Source organism: Cibotium barometz, chromosome 52 (genome assembly GCF_041138505.1).
Source record: "Cibotium barometz isolate CiBa-2024 chromosome 52, ASM4113850v1, whole genome shotgun sequence".
In the NCBI taxonomy this organism is placed as follows: Eukaryota; Viridiplantae; Streptophyta; class Polypodiopsida; order Cyatheales; family Cibotiaceae; genus Cibotium; species Cibotium barometz.
This window is the reverse complement of record NC_141097.1, coordinates 9,452,609-9,471,679: the sequence shown is the minus strand read 5'-3', so window position 1 is coordinate 9,471,679 and position 19,071 is coordinate 9,452,609. Positions and strand designations below refer to the sequence as shown.

Sequence of the window (19,071 nt, the reverse complement as noted above, 5' to 3'; positions counted from 1 at the left end):
ATTTTTAACTAATATCTCTTAATTTTTAACTAATAAACTCCTTGTACTCAGTCAACTCTTCATCTTATGTAAGCATTTACTCATTTTTGGGTATTTTCTTTTATTCTTTGTATTTATCTCATTCCAACACTTGGATTAATCCTATTGGCCCATAGGAACCTTAATTGGACCATAATCCAAATTTTTTTGAAAATGTAGACCCTTAGGCTAAGGTCCTTTATACCTATTTTCAATTAATTCCAATTGCATATTGGAAAGTTCTTTTTGAATTTCTGTTTTACGGAAACCATTTTAGACACTAGGAGGATTTTTATATGGAGGAGGATCACATTACTCAACTTCCTAGGAAAATCTACAATGATTGTTCAAAGAGGGGCACCCAAATTAATGTGATGGATTCCCAGGTAGTGGGTGAGTGGCGTTGTCACATAAATGAATGGATTTGATGGCATAGGCCCATTGTATGGTCACACAGGTGGTAGCCGTTGGACTAGCTTTTGGAAAGCGCTCCCTTGTGAGCGTGTCGAGGAAGAAAGTTTCATCGTAGAACTTTTCCACGATCTAGAAAGGTCTAGTCCACCTAAGCTTTAGCTTCCTCGGATGTGGATCCATCCGTGTGACTAGAACAATAGGACCGGATCTTCTTCCTTGAACAATCAACACTTGGAGTGGTGGTCGACCCATTTCTTCATTCGCTTCTTGAATCGATCTTCATCCAGCTTAAGGAGCTGATCCAGATGATGCTGTAGGGGCTCTTCGGGGCTTAAATTCTCGGCCATGGCAATACAAAGGCTTGGCACCACCACTGCTTCTATGACGTATACTAAGTTGAAAGGAGTCATTCCTATGGAGACCTTGTAGGCTGTGCGGAATGCCCAGAATGATGAGTATAGCTTCTCATCCCAATTGGTGCAATTTTCATTGACCAAAAAACTCCTAATCCTCTATCTAGAAGAACTTCTGCTATATCCACTCTGGCCAACTTGACTTGGATCATCGGGATGCCTTCATCATAAACCGGGGCTTACCTTGGTGGGATTTTTCTTTTCTATATGTATGGCTTCCAGGGTTGCGAAGGTGTCATCTTCTCTTCCCCTGAGGCATCAGGCGGCATAGCAATTGCTCCCTGAAGTCGAGTACCAGCGTGAGGAGCTATTCAACTGACATGTGAATCAGCTACCGCTTCACATCTTCCCACATATCATATGGCAGAGTTTCTACTTCAGCAAGCCGACTTTGGCTTTCTTCCTACTTTGGTGCTTCTGCACCTCTTTCCGGTCATGGTGTCACCGCACCTTTCTTTAACCTTGATGTCTTCGTCGCTGCTGGTGGTGGCGAGGAAACTTTTCCTTCCTGCTCTGGGTTCATCTCCCGTAAACTGACTTTGGGTTCCAATAGATCGGCCTAAGCCTCTCTAGCTCCTTTTTTCGCAATGCCTCTCTAGCCTGCTGCTTTTCCACCCAGTCGGCCACTTCCATCTGTACCTTGTTTTTCTCCTGCTCTGCCAGGTGATAACTTTTTTCTTCCCCCTCTTATCTAAGGTTGGGTCTTTTGCCACTTTCGGAGACTTGAGTTGTATGGATCGTGTCACCGATGGGGGTGATGATTTGGTAGCCTTTGTGATCGGCTTGACTGTTTCTGGCTCCTCTAGAGCTTGGATTTCTATGGCATTCACTGTCGGTGGTCTTGATGTCGAAGCCTGGTGTCCTTCCACTTCAAATTGTGCACACTGGGCACATCCTTGGAGGAAAATTTCCACGAGGACATAATTGTGGTCTATGGTACGGAGCATCAATGGGGCGGGTTGAACGGCTGTCACCACGAGGGCTTGGATCACACGTTGTGCGGAGGTGCTCTCCTCCCATTGTATCTACATGCTTCTGTGGTGTGTGTGGCGATTCTACAGATGGCACACCATGTTGAGATTTGAGGTGACATGTGAACTAGAGAGAAGAGTAGAGATTTATCCCACATTGATGTACAAGCCCCAGAGTGTATCTCCTCATATAAAAGGGGGCATTTCAAGCAATGTATTAAATCAACTCAACTCAAACATCAATATCAAGTAAGTCTATTTGGTTTATATTTGTCTATCTCTTTTAGTCTTGCCATTTGGTTAAGTAATCATGTTTAGCATTCTATTTGAGCCACCATAGCTTAGCCTAGCTCTTGGTCCATGTTTCCCAACATGGTATCAAAGCCGGGATGGCTAGGCTCGGCTTGATAGGTCATTAGGGTTAGGTCCTTCTCTTGGAAAGTAGTGCCACCAAATAGAAGTGTTGCTGTTCAAGGTGGAGGGAGATTAGGGTTGCATTAGTTTTACTTTTCATGCACCTTTCTCTTGCATAATCACATTTCATTAGCCTCACTAACCCTCTCTTATCCACTTTCTTCTACGTATCTCCATAGCCGTGAAAAGCCAACACTAATCAGCAACTCAAGTGCTCATCATCATCAAGCGAGTGTAGAGTTTTTTCTTTTGGTAGAGTCAACGTGTGTAGCATAGCTGAGCAACAATGCTTGTTGCAGCACAGAAGGGCTCAAAGCGTTGCACGGCACAGCACATAGACAAGGCTGAGAAGGCTCACTGTAAATCACTACACAAAGAAGGGCTCAAAGCGTTGCACGGCACAGCACATAGACAAGGCTGAGAAGGCTCACTGTAAAAACCTAAAAGGCTATAAGGCTGGCCGGTGCAACATCAACGAGTAAGACAGTCCACTAGCAGTCAAGCGGCTGCAACGTCTGGGCACACAGGTGAGTCCTAGTCGTCGCTGGCCTTTTTCGCAGAGCAAGCAGTAGATTGGTGCTGGCGTTCTACTCATGTTTCAACTCCCAAACGCTGCGCCGCCACCTGCATTCGTTTTGGGCTTCAAATTTTGTTTTTTGAAAAGATAAGATCCTTAAAGGATTCATTCACAATCGAACCTCGCTAAGGCCTTGTTCACATCCTAACCTCGCTAAGGCCTTGTTCACATCCTGCACACTCCTTTCATTAACATCAAACACTTAGCCTTTAATTTTGGGCGTCATCACATATTGTAAAAGGTATAGACACTGCCTGTAAAATCAAGGCTCAAAGTAAGATTCCCTTCTCATCATGGAGCATGTAGAAATCGTCTCAAGATTTAATGGTGATGGGTTTTACATATGGGAAAGCAAGACCATGTACTTGCTTATGTGTAAGGGGTTTTGGCACCTAATTGAGGATGAACAAGTGGAGGTTGATCTGCTTCAAAACAACAAAGCATTGGGCTTTATCACTCAAAATCTTGATGATGTGATTAGTCACATTGGTGGCATCAAGGATGCCAACTTGAACATGAATCAAAATTCAAGGATAAAGAACCATTCAAATCACATTCAAGTGGTGGTCAAGCATTGTATACAAAGGGTGGGAGATTTCAATGGACAAATCAATCAACATCTCAACTTCCAATATGTAATCATTGTGGCAAGCTTGGTCACATCTTTGCAAATTATCATTTCAAAAATAAACCAAAAAGAATTTGTAGCGCCTGTGGAAAGATTGGGCACTTGGAAGAACATTGCCACTCCAAACACAATCAAGAAAACAACTATGTGGAAGATGGTCACTTTAGGCAAAAAATGATGCATATAGCTCCAATCATCTTTTCTAAAAACTTTGTATGTCCTACGCTCTGTCACCGAGATGATGTAGCCAAGGTAGAAGAAATAGCCAAAATTTGTAACCCTTCTCTTAGAAGAGACCTCTAGACCTCAAAGATAGGTCAAGTCTCTATCAAGGGGCGGACCTCACTCTTAGAGATGACCTGTAGGCCTCAAAGATAGGTTGTCACTATCAAGGAGGAGTGGTGTTGAGATTTGAGGTGACATGTGAACTAGAGAGAAGAGTGGAGATTTATCCCACATTGATGTATAAGCCCCAGAGTATACCTCCTCATATAAAAGGGGGCATTTCAAGAAATGTATTAAATCAACTGAACTCAAGCATCAATATCAAGTAAGTCTATTTGGTTCATATTTGTCTATCTCTTTTAGTCTTGCCATTTGATTAAGTAGTCATGTTTAGCATTCTATTTGATCCACCATAGCTTAGCTAGCTATCGATCCATGTTTCTCAACACACTAAAACTCATTCAAGCCGCACTCTTCTGGTGCTGATCTTGCCACCATGACTCTAGAGTAGCTGGTCGAATCAGCTCTCAGGTCCGAGCATGTGTTGGTAGGATCCTCAAGAGCAAGGGCAAGACCAAAAGTAAGAAGAAGTTCAAAAGGTCTGCTTCTGAATCTTCGGAAGAGGAGGATGATTCTGATAACTCATCAGCGAGTGAGGAATCGGAGGAGGAGGAGGAAGATCACAAGGCATGGTCCAAGAGCAAGAAGGCAGGAAAGACAGGTAAGGAGAGTCTAGCTACAGCCATGGCTCAGTTGACGAGTGAAATCGCAAAGTCCCCTCCCAAGATCAGGTCAGGCACTTGGTGTGTGAGGTGTCACAATCATGGACACGGATACAGCCCTTTTGAGCTATAATTTGCTGAGGCCCTTTATGAAATAAGAGTTGAGGAGCTCCTCCGTGGGCCGATTGAAATTTAGCTGCATAGTCTTCCACCGTGACATTTTTCTAATTCATTCGGCACAGCTTATCAAGCACATGAACGGAGGTCTTGTCTTCCTTGAATCTTTGAAGGAAGGGTAATGACAGTACTTGCAAGTAGTTGGGTTATTTGCATTATGTGTCAAATAAAACTACTTCAAGCTCAAGGATACTAGGAGGACAACACTATCATATGGGTGCCTAAAATTGTCAAGATTAACTAGGTTCATCATCAACTTCAACTCAAGGAGCCCAAAATAATTATATGGTGTGGAGAGACTAAAGAATAACCAGCCTAACCACATGGAAAACCCTACTTGCCCACACTAAGAGGAATTTCCTAGCACTTCATCCTATGAAGGGATGTAATTGGAGATGTCTCCACAGTCATCTACATGAACCCACTATTGAAGTTGCAAAGGTTCAATGTGGCAGTTACACAAGAATGTACTCTCCTAAAAATGAAGGTAGACACAAGATTTTGTTGCTCAAATGCTAGGGAGCCATAAGAACCACTACTTGCAAAGGTAGAATGCCACAAGAACCTCCCACAAACACAATCTAGTGAATCATCATCAGAAGGAGTGTATAAACTATCAAATACTTAATCAACAATAGCCAAATGTATGCTGCCAAGAAGAAAAAAGAGCATAAAGAGTTAGATTAGACTCATGGGTGTTCAAGTTCTCACAATTAAATACTTCAAGGGTCAAATGAAAAAGGAAAAGTGACGATTTCAAGAGTTTTCACCACCGTGATTCTCCAAAAATCGTGCCTGTGATTCTATGGTAACTACCTCACCATGGGAAGGGCATAGGAAACTACTCTTATCTTGTGCTACAAAAAGAGGAAAAGTAAGGCCAATTTAACTTAGAGGTTAGTAATAAGCCTAGATATGCTTGAATTGGCCTTAGTCACATGCCTATGGTTATGTTTTAATCTCAAGATACTCAGATCCTTGTGTACTTAGTGGTAAGAGTAAAGGTGTACAAACTTTTGTTTTGTTCTGGTTGTTTCTCTTCTTTTCTTTTCTTTTTTGTCTTTTCTTTCTTAATAAAGATAAATAAGGATAAGGCACCAACTCACAGAGGAGACCAAGGGATTGGGCCAGAGGCATCTTCAAGAGTATCGAAGGACCACCAAGAATCTTCTAATTACTAAGATAGCTTAGTTTGTTCCTTTTATTAGCTTATTGTGAAGACACAAAAGTTCATATCCCATGAGAACCAAGGCATCGGCCTCAAGGTACCACCATGAGTAACCAAGAGTCCTACCTAAATTCTACATGGCGATAGTTATCTTCTTGGTCTTTTAAATAAAAATTATAATTAAAAAAAAAACAAAACCTACAACTCACCTAAAGTTCACTAAAGGCTAAGTGGGACATTACTAAGTCTAAGAAATAATATGGTTGTAGAGTTCCTCTAAAAAGTTATTTATTCCAATCGTAAGCTCATTGAGTTAATTCCATGAATGCAAGTTTGTGAAGTAAATAAAAAAAATTTGAGGTTGAAGTTAATTTAGGATACACCTGAGCAAGCGGAAGAATTTGGTAAATATCAAGGTAAGTTAAGTTACGATACACATGAGCAAGTGGAAGAATTTGGTCCATATTGATGTTGTATGTTTGCTACATGAGTTATTCAACCCATGCATGTCTCCTACATGGCTTCTGCAAGTCATAAAATCCAGATTTGGTGCCTGGATTGCAACTCGATAACCTGTGAATCAATTCTATATAGCAAGTTCATTGTCAGATAACCATAGTGAATAAGCAAAGTTCTGATTTGATGTCACTAGGTTGATCCTCCCCCTCACTTCGGCTTCCTAAAATATAACCTTTTGCTATGGAGGAGTAGGCAATGGTCTCATTGTATCCTGGCTATGAAAGGGCATAGGTACTACAGGTAAGTTGGTCAAGAATCTCACTCCCTAAAAATCATCGATAAACTCACCTACCGCTACCTAGAATGGACATGGTGTGGTAATAGCATCTCATAAAGTGGTGGGGTGAGTGCAAGGCAACACTCTTGCATCCTCTTGTTGGGGTATTCTTACTTGTTTAGGTCCACTAACCGCATGAAGAACCCTCGGGTCTTTATGCCTTTTGCAACATTACTCCTACCATGGATTAGCGTAATGTAGTGCCATGGCATTGAAAATATGTTCTATATTGCTAAAAAACATGCATGGCATGGAGCAATGGGATGGAATTACAATAAAAACAAATTAATGAAATTATTTCCACAACAAGTCACTCCTAAAGATGCAAAGAAGTAACGAGAGTAGGTATGGAAAGGTGGTATGTTGGACACTCTCTACTACTGATAATACCATCCTTGATAGTCTGGATCCAGAATAGGCGCATTGGTGTTGTGTCAATTGAAATGCATTTCTCGAGACCTATAGGTCATGCAAAGAAGTTACGAAAACCTTATTTGCCATATTTTAAGCATTCTCTTTTTTTAGATGTATGCTCAGCTTCTTCTTCTTTTGTTTTTCTTTGTTTTTTTAAAATAGTTCATAATGGGTAATGCTTTGTGTGTTTGGTATAAGTGCTATACTTTTACTACACATGTTGGAGTTAATTAACCCAATAGGTTCCCACTTTGTGTGAACTTCAGTTTTCTCAGGGAACAAAATAGTATTTGGGGGGTACAAATATAGAATTTGGTTGTATGCCCTCCTTCCTGCTTCCCATCATCCATGGACTTCTCGAAGGGTGATGTTTGCCTTTTGAAGCCAATTTTTTCATTTTTCTTGATGATGAGGTAGGTGTGGGACGATGAAGAAAACTTTGACACCATAGGAATTTTGACATCGAGTCAAAAGGGTGGCAAGGGACTCTCATAAGGCCAAATTTAGCTTATTGATTCTTCCTCTGGTGGAGATGTGGGAATGTAATTTTGGGTGAGACATCAAGCAGTTCCAACATAGCACATTCATTGTGAGAAGCTTGTTGAGATAAGGGTGATCTTGATGAAGAAACCACATGTGAAGACTCTCTTATATTAAAGTAGAAGAGATTGAAGTAGAAGCATGCTTTGTTTCCCCCCTTCCTAAGGTAGAGTCCAATGTTAGAAGGTTTTTGGGAATCCAATTTTTTTGAGGGAGGGATGGCAAAGACTCCATCATGACCAGTTTTCCCTTGTTTTCTTTTAAACTATTGGAGTTAGTTGTTGGCGAGGCTTGTATGTTGGCATTATTTGGAGTGACTGGATTGCGTTTCGGATTTCAAATCCAGCTGTTACCATAGTGGAAGCCTCGAGCTTGAAGAAGAAGAGTGGGGATCCACCTTGAAGTAATTTTATGTTTGGCTTGGTTGTAGCGACACTTTTTTCGAAGCTTTTAGGCTTTTGGTTATCTCGATGTAAAGTAGGTTGAGTAGCTTTGGGAATCCATTTGTGAAGGTAGGTTGTGGCTTCCTCGCTTGGGTCCTTGTTGGCCATTGGTTCTTCTTCATAGAAGATACATATGCAGAGTTGGCAGTAGTAGTAGATGTTGGTGTGAAGGACAAAGACTTGGGTTGAGTTCATTGTGAGGCTTCATTCTTGTGGCACTCAAGTGCTAGGTGTTGTAGATCATTGGGTGTGGAGTTAGGGATTTTTTCCATGGAAACGCTCCCTGTGCCCCAGTCAATTCTGCATTGAGCTATGTTCATCCATGTACATCCAAGAATGACATGTTCTTTAAAGGTTCTAAGAGGCATGCCCAAAAAGCTGCCGACCAAGTGCCCGTTATCACCGTATATGTTAGTTTTAAGTCACTTTGGTATTTTTGGGGTTGATACCTTCTATTCTCAAGTTTTGTTTTCAAGTTGAGGTTTACCAAAGTGATTCCATGCAGCAAAAGACAATAAATTATGACCAACACCTATGTCAAGTAGTGCATTGTAAAAAACCTTACCATAAGTGCTATGAATGTGTGTGTGATCCCTCAAACCTAGGGAGTTAGTAAGGCAATAGGCCACCATCCACACAGGTCAGCCAAAGAGTATAATCGGAGTCCATACCTTGTAGGGTTCAAAAAAGACAGGTTTAGCTTAGCTTAGAACTAGTGCGAGAAAAAAATTTCTCCACCAAATGGTGAGAAACCTTTATCTCTAAATAATGAAGGTATTTTCGACAAATTTATAATAACTTGAAGGTATTTATAGCTAAAACCACCCAAATTCTTAGAATTTTCAAATCTTTAACTCTAAAATTTAAAAGTAAATATATTAACGGTGCAAAATACAATGTACTTGGGTTTTTTCATATACTACTTAGAGCTTGTTCAATTTTCAAAAGCCTACTTAAATTGATGGGAGAAGGAAAAATACATATTCAAATGTATCAAGTTTTAAGTAATGAATGGTGCAAAATACTTGGGTTCAATTTTCAAAAAAGCCTACTTAAATTGATGGGCAAATGTATCAAGTTTTAGTTATAACTAGATTAAAATGCGAAGAAAATGCTTGTTCAAAGTTACAATTTTTTCTTCAATTCATTGTGAAAAGGATTGATGTACAAATACTTTCCCAACCATTGATGCCTTGAATAAAATCCATACCATTGATTATGTATAGTATTGGCAGATAGAAACTCCATATAGGTATTATTCGCACACGCATGTGCTTTTAAGAGTGTATAATCTAGGAAATACGGGGTTTACATGTACACAAGTGACATTATAAATGAATGAGGAAGGAACACGAGACATGAACACACACCATCCGTGTGGCTCATAGGCACCTACTTAGCTTCATTTTTAAGTCCTCTTCACATAGGCCATATGAATTTCTTTGGGCACCCAAGCTATAGATAATTGGACAAATTGCCGACAAAGGTTTCATATTAGACGTGGAGCTCACGATATTTTTCTTCTTGTGGTTTTTGGGAGTTACAACAAGAATGATAAATATGTAACACGTGTAACACGTGCCTCTATCTCAAGAGGGTCCTTTACAACGTAAGTACATTTTCATTGGATTGCATTGCATCCTCGTGATTTATGTTCTTGCCAGGATCTACTTGCCTTGTGTATGTAGTTTGTATAGGTGCTCGCTAGGAAGCTTTGTAATTGAGGTGATATTTCCAACCTTATTGGGCTGGGTAAATGCAAGATCCATAACCTAACCACAAGAAGCCATGAAAGGTAAGTCTTTTGTAGCAAATTAAGAAGAGGGGAGAGAGAGAGAGAAGAAGAAGAAGAAGAAGCTCTTTTACCGTTGTAGGAACAATCCCAAGAGACCTAATATGATCTATCCGACGGGAGTGAGATTCAAACACAAGACGTGTTGAATAACAACTCCATGACCTAACCAATCTACCACACATTGGGTGATAGAAAGGTTAGCCCATTTTGTTTATTTACCCACACACCCGTTTGAAGCAGCTCTTTTAACGTCATAGAGAGAGAGAGGGAGGGAGAGAGAGTTGGATGAGAGAGAGAGATACTTGGATCCGTGGGCGTCAGCATCCCCTGCCCGTTGAAATAACAGTTCCAGAAGTTGCGACCATGGTGTTGGTAGTAGCTGTTCATGGCATAAGACGCGTGGGAAACCACGTTATTCGGTTTATAGCATACACCCCCCGGTTGAATGGGTTTGCAGTCTGCTCCTCCTTCTCCACAAGCATACTGTAGACTTTGCTGCAGGAGCGCTTCCGACGTTGCCGGCTTTGCAACGCACCACATGGACGCGCCGGATGTCGAGTCAGGGGTGTTTGCTGAGTGGGTCGTGTTGGTAGAGAGTGTTACAGGTGGCCGCTCGGGTCTGAGCTGGAGGCCCACGTCATACACCTGGGTCTCGTCTGGGTGGAAGAGCCCGAAATTGCGCTCGGAAGTGGGGCCCGGCTTTTGGTCCTCGTTGAAGAGGGCAAAGATGTAGGTGTAGATCATGGTGTTGGGCTTGGCGGGGGTTCCCACGTTGGAGGCAATGTGCTTTATGAGGTTGGAGTTGTACTCTTGGGCGTTAGCCAAGCTCGCACCAACCTCGTCCGGGTCACCTGCAGATGGCCATCCAGTCTCTGCCACCACGACGGGGATGTCGTCAAAGCCGGCCGATTTGATGGCATAGTAGATGGCATCCACCTAAGGAGAGTTCACTAGAAACAATTAGGACTGTTCACACGAGAAAACAAATATCATAGGCTCACCTTGATAATGTTTCAATAGTGATATGCCTATGGTGCATTTTATGCATAAAAATCCTAAGACAAGGAGCAACTAATAAATTTAAAGTTATCCTTGAAATACAAAGTTTTTTTTCATATTGCTCAGGGCATTATAAAAGAACAATTAAAAGCACAACTTATATATTTGTAGTATGCTTTTAGCAATGTGGTTGTGTTGCCAAGTGTCAGACTTCACAAGAAGCAAATAAGAGGTTTAGACTTCAACTCCTACCTTTCCCTTTTTATAAGGGGGTCGGACTCTTTGTAAAGAGAGAATATTTAATAAGGTACACCCTTAAAGTTTAATTACCTTGCTCCACTAGTCAATTGTTGCTGGGAAAAAAAGAATTAAATGCATCAATCCAAAAAACAACAAAAAGCAAAGTATTTATAACAAGCAATAATCAACAACATGCTTGTGTAGCCTAGTGGTAGAGAGTGCAAGAGTTTCATATTTTCCATGAGGGTTTAAATCATATGTTTGTAAGAGGGGTAGGCAATTTAACTTTGGCATACAAAAAAACAATCTACCTTCCCTAAGACTAAGCCATAGGTCCTTGGAAATCAATCATCTAGCTCTAATTAATTACTATAATTAATTAAAAGAATCAATTACCTAAGAAAGTTTTAAAAAATACAAATTTAAAATGAGAAAGAGAGAAAGAAAGATATATATATTATATTGATATTTATCTTTGTTTTTTTGCTTTTTTTAAATGCACAAACACACAACTTATTTCTTTTTTTATTGAAATGCCTTGTATAATAGAATTTACTATTCAAAATGATTGAGAATTTAAAGGAAAATTTTGAGAATTTATGGTGTCAGTCCATTATCCATATATGAGAACATGAGTTCAGGGATTGATTCTGTTTCTGTGTGCCATGTTCTCAATAGGGTATGATTCTGTTTCTGTGTGCCATGTTCTCAATAGGGTACCCCCACTACCTAGACTTAGTTGGTATCATTGATTTCATGTGTTACTAGGCTTTGCAATTAACTTTAGCTCAAATCATGGAGTTTTATTATATAATATTACTTTTAGTTAATTTTTTTTAATAAAAAAAGCTTGACTTGAAAGTGGAAAGTACACATGTTATCACCCACACACACAAGTGCCATCACTTGAAAAGGGGAAATTTTTTTAAAAAATATGGAAAGTACACATGTTCTCACCCACACTTACAAGTGCAATCGCTTGAAGGGGAGAGATTTGAAACCCTAACCTAGGGACTCCAGAATTCCATTCTAACTGTTGCACTTCGATTGGCAATCATTTTGGTTGAAGAATTATTGTTAAAGTAATCATTTTGGTAATTTAAATTTAATGAAAGGGTAGAGAGATCATTATTTAGACCATTGCAATCATTTTTGTTGAAGGATTATTGTTAAAGTAATCATTTTGGTAATTTAAAATCAATGAAAAGGGTAGAGAGTTCATTATCTAGACCACTGCAGCGTCAACCCTTACCATTTTGTATCAACCCTCTTTTCTTCAATCATTAATGGAAATATTTTTCAAGACCATTGCAGCTTGCAGGTTTTATGAGAGGACTGACCTGGGCGTCGAAGAGGTTGGTGTATTGGAGGCCAGTGTTGGGATCGGAGACGCCGGCATTGGGTCGGAAGAGAGCGTAGTCAAGAGAGATGACATCGGAGTTCTGCTTGTAAGCGAAGAAGGGGTAGGAGTTGGACATGAAAGGGGAGGAAGTGGCGGAGAGGAAAGAGAGGAGGCGCTTGATGAGAGGCAGGAGCTGGGGCTGAAACTGGGCAGCTGAAGGCGGGTAAGAATTGGCGAGGACGGCCATGGAGTGGGTGGTAGAGACAGATATATTCTGAATGTTGGAGTAAAGCAGGGCGTTGTAGAGGTTCTCCATGGCTGGGATGAGCTGGTCCGCCACATCCGAGCTGGTCTTCGACAGAACCTCGTTGCCCACGGCGATCGCGATGATGTTGGTGGCGGGGTAGAAGGGTAGCACGTTGGCCGCCACCCAAGATATGGCGGCCGCCGAGCTGCCGCCGCCCAGAATGGGGATGTCCTCGTCCGGGACGCCGGCCACAACGCTGATGCCCGTGTGTGCGAAAGCCTGCAGGACGCTTGCGTCCGGCGTGTAGAGCTTGACGCTGCTTATGGAGGTCCCCTGCAGCATGTGGCTCACCTCCTCCGGCGCCGGCAGATTGTTTGCCACCATCCCGTAGTTCACCCCGAGGTTGCTCACCTTCGCATGTGATGCGTGCCTCCTTCCACCTCTTCTCTGCCTCTGCGGCCACTCTTGTCCTCCGTTGCCATTGCTCTCTGCATTAACATCCATCGTTACTTCATTTTAAACATTTCTTAGTTACTCTTAGCACATATTAATCCTCTTCTCTTTCATGCCTTCATTCTTAAAGACGGTGCACCTCACTCAAACACATGGTTTATATTTATTCATCATCCAATTCAGGACCTTCTTTGCCCTAGAGAAGCTAATAAATGGAGACGGACTTGTAAAACATGCAAATGCTGTAAAAACAAGCTAAGACAATCTTAGATAGTTTGGGAAAATCCCATATTACTTTGGGAATTTGCTTTTCAATATACTTTTTGGTGTATCTTCAGCATACCAAATCTAAAGTTATTTGAGAATGTAGATTTAGAACTTACTCCTCAAGAGCTTCCCAACGATATGTCGAGATGAGTTGGTTTTGACAAAAGCTTAAAAGGGTTCACCATACCCCCATTTTTTTATCTCACAAAATGGGAATTGAGATTTTTCTAAGCTCCCTAATGTGGTCTTAGCTAAGATGTGGATGGTCATACAAGCTGATAACTGCATATGTAGTGGAAATTACAAAGCTAGCAAATGTGGACTTATTTTTGGTCTAACCTCTTGAAGTCTACCCCCTTTTTTATAGCAACTATATTCTTATGACACTTGTCTATACCCTTTTTTTTTAGCAAATATATTTTAATGAGACTTGTCTATACCTTTTTTTTGGATGAGAGAGGTACATACCGCAGATTGATTAGAATCTTGCACCTCTCTTGTCTTATCTATACCCATTCTTACGACAAATATTTTTTAAAAAAAGTGAGTAAAACGCTACCTTGGTCCTTACCAAAACCTAGTTAATTAGAAATATGGTACTCCTCAAAATGAAGAGTTGAGACTAGAGTCAATAGTGAATCTGACTAGGTCCTACCATCATCAATGTTAAAGTAGACTATCTTGTTGTATCTACAGTTGCACCTCTCTTCCCAAGGGTATATACAAGTGGTGGTGGATAGTGAAAATTTAAGTAAAAGAGGGGGATGGAGATAGGCATACAATACATTTCAAGCTGTATCTTTTGGATTATATGGATGTTGTGTTGCCTTTTAACTCCTGTCACTTCTGTTTTAGGGGATTCGACGTAAAAACACGAAGATATCGTAGTTGTTCATTAAAAAATACATTAAATTATGAAAAAACCGATAAATTTTACTAAAAACCCATCGACATGAAGCACGCAAAAATCAACATTGTGTTCACGTGATAAAACTCCAATCACCCCCAAAAAAAAGACTGCTTTATAGTTTTTGTCACGTGCATATAATCCAAATTAAGGCCCCCTCCAAATCCTATTCTCAAAGTTAGAACATACAGAAATGGGTTAGAGTAATAATACACATTTACACACCTAAATGGGGGTAAAAAGAAAGGAGGGGTGACAATGAAAAAGAGGATAGCCATTGGGAATGGAGTGCATTAAGGAGGGGGGACAATGAAAAAGAGGATAGGTATTGGGAATAGAGTGCATTGTTTGGGAATGGGTTGCCTCAACTCATCCTAGATCCACTCTAGAATTGTGTTATTCAAACTCAACCCAAATAAATTCGATATAACGTATTTTTTCCAATTTTACTCTTTTTCTAGGAGATTGCCTGTTGATTAAAAATGCTAGAAGAGACTTGTATGTTTGGTATTAGAAAGTCAAAATTTCCCAGAGGAAGGCCATGCAAGCAAGCTTGATTTTCGACGGGCACCCTTGCCCTTCAAAATTGATGGGTTTTGTGAAATATACCAAGTTTTTGTATTTAAGTGTAATTTTTTATAGGAATTTTAAAAATTTACAAATATTTTATGACCAAAATGCTTTTTGATGGGCATGATGCCGTCAAAAAGCAACTATGCTTGCAAGGATGTCCAATGGACATACATTTAATGCATGATATCTAGATAGGCCAAGTGTGTAAGCAACAACCATCCCGTGAGAGCAAAACATGTCAAGACTTAAACACAAACTTTGATCAATAAGTTGCCATATAGAATATAACTTGACCTGTAATCTATGCTCAACTATGCGTGAAAGGATGTCCAATGGACATACATTTAATGCATGATATGTAGATAGGCCAAGTGTGTAAACAACATCCATCTAGTAAAGAGCAAACATGTCAAGACTTAAACACAAACTTTGATCAATAAGTTGCCATAATAGAATATAACTTGACCTGTAATTGATGTTTACTTACCTGATTGAGCGATGGATGTCCCTAGTAACAGCAAGCCGAGTGCTAAGCACGCACAAATGTACCCACACATGCTGGCTTAAAACCAGCTTCTCTCTAACAAACACGCACGGGCGGGAGCGCTTAAACAGCAGCTTAAGTTCTGTCTCTCTCTCTCTCTCTCACACGCGCGCACACACGTCCTCTCTCTCTCTCTGGCTCTCTATCTGATCTCTCACACACAGACACTCCCAGAGATGCGCGCACACACAGAGCTTACCTCAATACACAGAGCTTACCTCAATACGTCCTCTCTCTCTCACACGCGCACACACAGAGCTTACCTCAATACGTCCTCTCTCTCTCACACGCGCACACACACGTCCTCTCTCTCTCTCTCTCTCTCTCTCTCACACACACACACACACACGCGTCCTCTCTATCTCTCTCAGACACACACAGACACTCCCAGAGATGCGCACACAGAGCTTACCTCAATACACACACTTATATCTATTGTAGTAGTTGGCGTCCACCTTGCGAGCTCTTTTACAACCTCCCGTGGTGGCGTAATCGAGTAGCCCTCCACGCCCAAGGACCAACAGATGCAGAAAACTGTGTTTTGACGAGCATTACGTTTCCTAATTGCTTTGAGTGATGCGTGTCTAAAGTGATGACAAAAGGCTGGCTTTTGGCATCGCGCGCAAACTTGCAACGGTGCGAGAAGTGATCATTTTAAAAAAAAAGTACATCTATAATTTTTTTTAGAGAACCTCATTAAAAAATACATATAAAAAAAAGTGAGAGAACTACCATTGCCTATCATTTAAATGCAATATTCTTGCACATTAACAAAGTCGGCCATTCCAAAGCTTGGAAGTGACTGCATTGATTGGCCAAAGCAATCTCTTTACTTTTACTACTAGCACTACTTTTCCAAATGCTTTTGCCAATACAACGCTTTTGATGTTGTGGAATAGTTTAAAGTACCCTAATGAGAACATCTACAAGGTAAATAGTGGGAGATGATAGCCTACTTCCACTTTTGAAGAAAAATATTGCTTTTAGTGGGCGCTATCATTCTCCACTTCACTTAGCTTTCACATATTTCTCCACTTCACTTAGCTTTCCTTCATGCATACATTATAGATTCACTGGTGCACTTTACCGCATAATTCCAATTTTTAAGTCCCCCTCGCCAAATGTATCTATAGTAGGACACGGGCTATATCTTGAGCATTGTCCAAGGGAGGGTGTCCACGACATGGCCAAGCACTGTGGCACCTATGCATCTATTCATGAAATTGACAATGAGTGAAATGGATTCTAGCCAAATTATCCAAAAAAAACAAAAACACATGTTAATTTCCTCTTGCATGAATCACAAATGGATTCTAGCCAAATTATCTGAAAAACAAAAACACATGTTAATTTCCTCTTGCATGAATCATATGAGACCTATGTTTGACTTCATGGCCACAACCTCGTGACATGGATTCCAACAAAATTATCCAAAAATGTTAATTTCCTCTTGCTGAATCACAAAACAGTGCATGTGTGACTTCATTGACATAACCTCACATGACATTCGTCTAGTGTAGTGTAGTGCCTTCACTTGGCAGACTCACATGCCTTGTTTGCCTGGGTCAATGCATGCTTGGGTGTAGCTATTTTTGGTGAGGTTCAGGGCATTTTTTGTACATAGGTAACTTGTTCGACCCATAACTTATGCATTGCTCAATGGAATTTGACAAACTTGGTATGTAAGCACTAGTACACATTCCAATCTTCAATATGAGACCAAAAAAACACAGAAGTAAAATTTATAATCTGATCATTAAACTGTTACAAGTTCGATGTGACATGTGTAGCATATGTTATAACACTTTATGCAAAAACATCAAAAATTTGTTTTGCACATACATGCAACTAAGTAATCATTCTAAAGTACACTACGTGTGCTTCTCCTCAACCTTTGGTATGGTTTAAGGGACCTCCAATGTTGTGCTAAAATTTTGCATGCCCATTCGAGGGCACGCTCCATAACTTTTTTTTGGTTTGTTGAAAACCTAAACGGATTGAAAAAATGGAATCCACAGTAGTGGGACTAGTGCATGGTGGTCTTAAAACACTGATAGTTGGTGATATCGGTATCTTGATTCATCCTGGAATAGAAGAAATTGAAAGTGTTCAATTTTTACATGTGCAAAGATCTTTTAATAAATCCAACACTATTTACAATTTTTCATTGCTTCTTTTTCCCTGCAGTTCCTTACTATATGACTCATAAGCATGTCAAGGGTCATTGCATTTCACATTGCACACCATCAAATCCGCTAGCGTGCCCTTTGGCCTATTGGTGTTTTGAAGCATTTTAGGCCACATTCCACTTGCTTGGGGGCAAGATTTTGCTGACGTGTATTGCCGGAGGGGGGAAACCACAGCGGGTGAAAATTTCAATACCCCGCGGACTTTCGAATTTTCAGGCCTCCTGCTCTGGCAAATGTTTTGAATAAAGTACATAACCTGCCACGCTATGTCAGAACCTGCCACCTCCTACATTGCAAGGTATTGTGTTCGTTTTCTTTGTCTTCTTTTCTTTGCTCTGTAAGATGTCTTCTTTTCTTTACTCGCCTCACTGTTGAGATTCAAGCTCGATGTCAGCTTATGCCAGTTGCACTATGTGCTGGCATGTTAGGTAGTAACATGTGTGAGACATAAATGACCGCATCCAGCTGGTCATAGTGTGTGGACATTAGCTAGGGTTAGCTGTGTGTGGACCTCGGGGGGGTCACTTAGTATAAAAAATGAATATCACGTGCGTTCAACAGAAGGAATTTAAAAAAAAAATTGACTTACAGATATTTATTCACAGAAGGATTTATTTCAGAGCATATGTATGTATTTACAGAAGGTACTTTTTTATTGATAAATTTGACCAAAGGTTGTAAAGATAAGAAAGGTATAGGTGTAGTGGTTTAAGCTGCAAGAGCATAATTTTCCACACAATGGATCCAGGTTCAAATCTTGGGAAGATTTTTTCCTGGATATAAAATTTGATTTTTATTTGGGTTGCAACGTGATGATTCTGAAATAAAAAGACATTTGATAATATTTGAATTTGCTTTTACTACACACGATTTATAGGTGCGCATTCAAAACAGGCGGGTAGTGTTGGCAGACGGGTCCCAAACTCAGGTACGCAGCTCTCTCTCTCTCTCTCTTCTCTCTCTCTCAAGCACAAGAAAACTCAGGTACGTAGCTCTCTCTCTCTCTCTCTCTCTCTCTCTCTCTCTCTCTCTCTCTCTCTCTCTCTCTCAAGCACAAGTAAACTCAGGTTTGATTTTAACGATCAAACCTTCTCATTTTCTTAAAAAAAATGGCCAGGCACGTAGGTGATGCGGCCCACCATGAGCACCGCGCAGTTTGATGGTCGGGTGAGGTGCTTGAGGCTGTTGCGTGGTTGATTAGGAGCTACCGACGGGGTCACAACAGGCCAAAGAAGGCGGCCGTTGGCAGGCATCGCGGAACTACACACTAGCTGAGGAGCCAGCGAGGAGCAGCAGGTCTGTACGGCTTATGCTCTCTCTCTCTCTCTCTCTCTCTCTCTCTCTCTCTCTCTCGGCACATAGCCTAGCTATGTATCAATCAGACATATGCCTTATTGCAACTTCCCAGTTCACCTTCTATTTCTTTGGTGTTATACCTCTTGGGAAGAACTCAATGCATCTCCTACTATAAATTGTGCAACATTGTAGTTTCTTGGTCTCATGAGTCATTTTGGCCTCAAGTAGACGTTAAATGTAACAGGAGGAAGCTTACAAACAGGATTATACTTTGATAATGAATATTCAGTGCCTTAGTT

The 19,071-nt window shown here is 40.7% G+C and overlaps 1 protein-coding gene across 2 annotated transcripts; it reads right to left on the bottom strand.

The window, feature by feature from the left end:
* Positions 1-9,043: 9,043 nt before the first annotated feature.
* LOC147608768 (glucan endo-1,3-beta-D-glucosidase-like) lies at positions 9,044-15,866 on the bottom strand. Of its 2 annotated transcripts, none has more exons than XM_086788573.1 (4): positions 15,231-15,866; positions 12,295-13,031; positions 10,018-10,651; positions 9,044-9,692 (listed from the first exon to the last, which is right to left on the bottom strand). In XM_086788573.1, exons 1-4 carry the CDS (start codon positions 15,298-15,300, stop codon positions 9,661-9,663), a joined length of 1,473 nt encoding a protein of 490 aa, XP_086644699.1. In that variant the 5' UTR covers positions 15,301-15,866; the 3' UTR covers positions 9,044-9,660. The 2 variants fall into 2 exon arrangements, with proteins under 2 accessions (XP_086644699.1, XP_086644700.1); XM_086788574.1 differs by having other exon boundaries at positions 15,700-15,866.
* Positions 15,867-19,071: the final 3,205 nt, after the last annotated feature.

Coding starts and splice junctions, on each gene's coding strand:
- LOC147608768 (XM_086788573.1), bottom strand. CDS start 15,300: ATGTGTGGGTACATTTGTGCGTGCTTAGCACTCGGCTTGCTGTTACTA. Junction 10,652..12,294: donor CCAACCTCTTCGACGCCCAG/GTCAGTCCTCTC, acceptor AACTCTCCTTAG/GTGGATGCCATCTACTATGC. Junction 9,693..10,017: donor GCTGACGCCCACGGATCCAA/GTATCTCTCTCT, acceptor TCTTGTGGTTAG/GTTATGGATCTTGCATTTAC.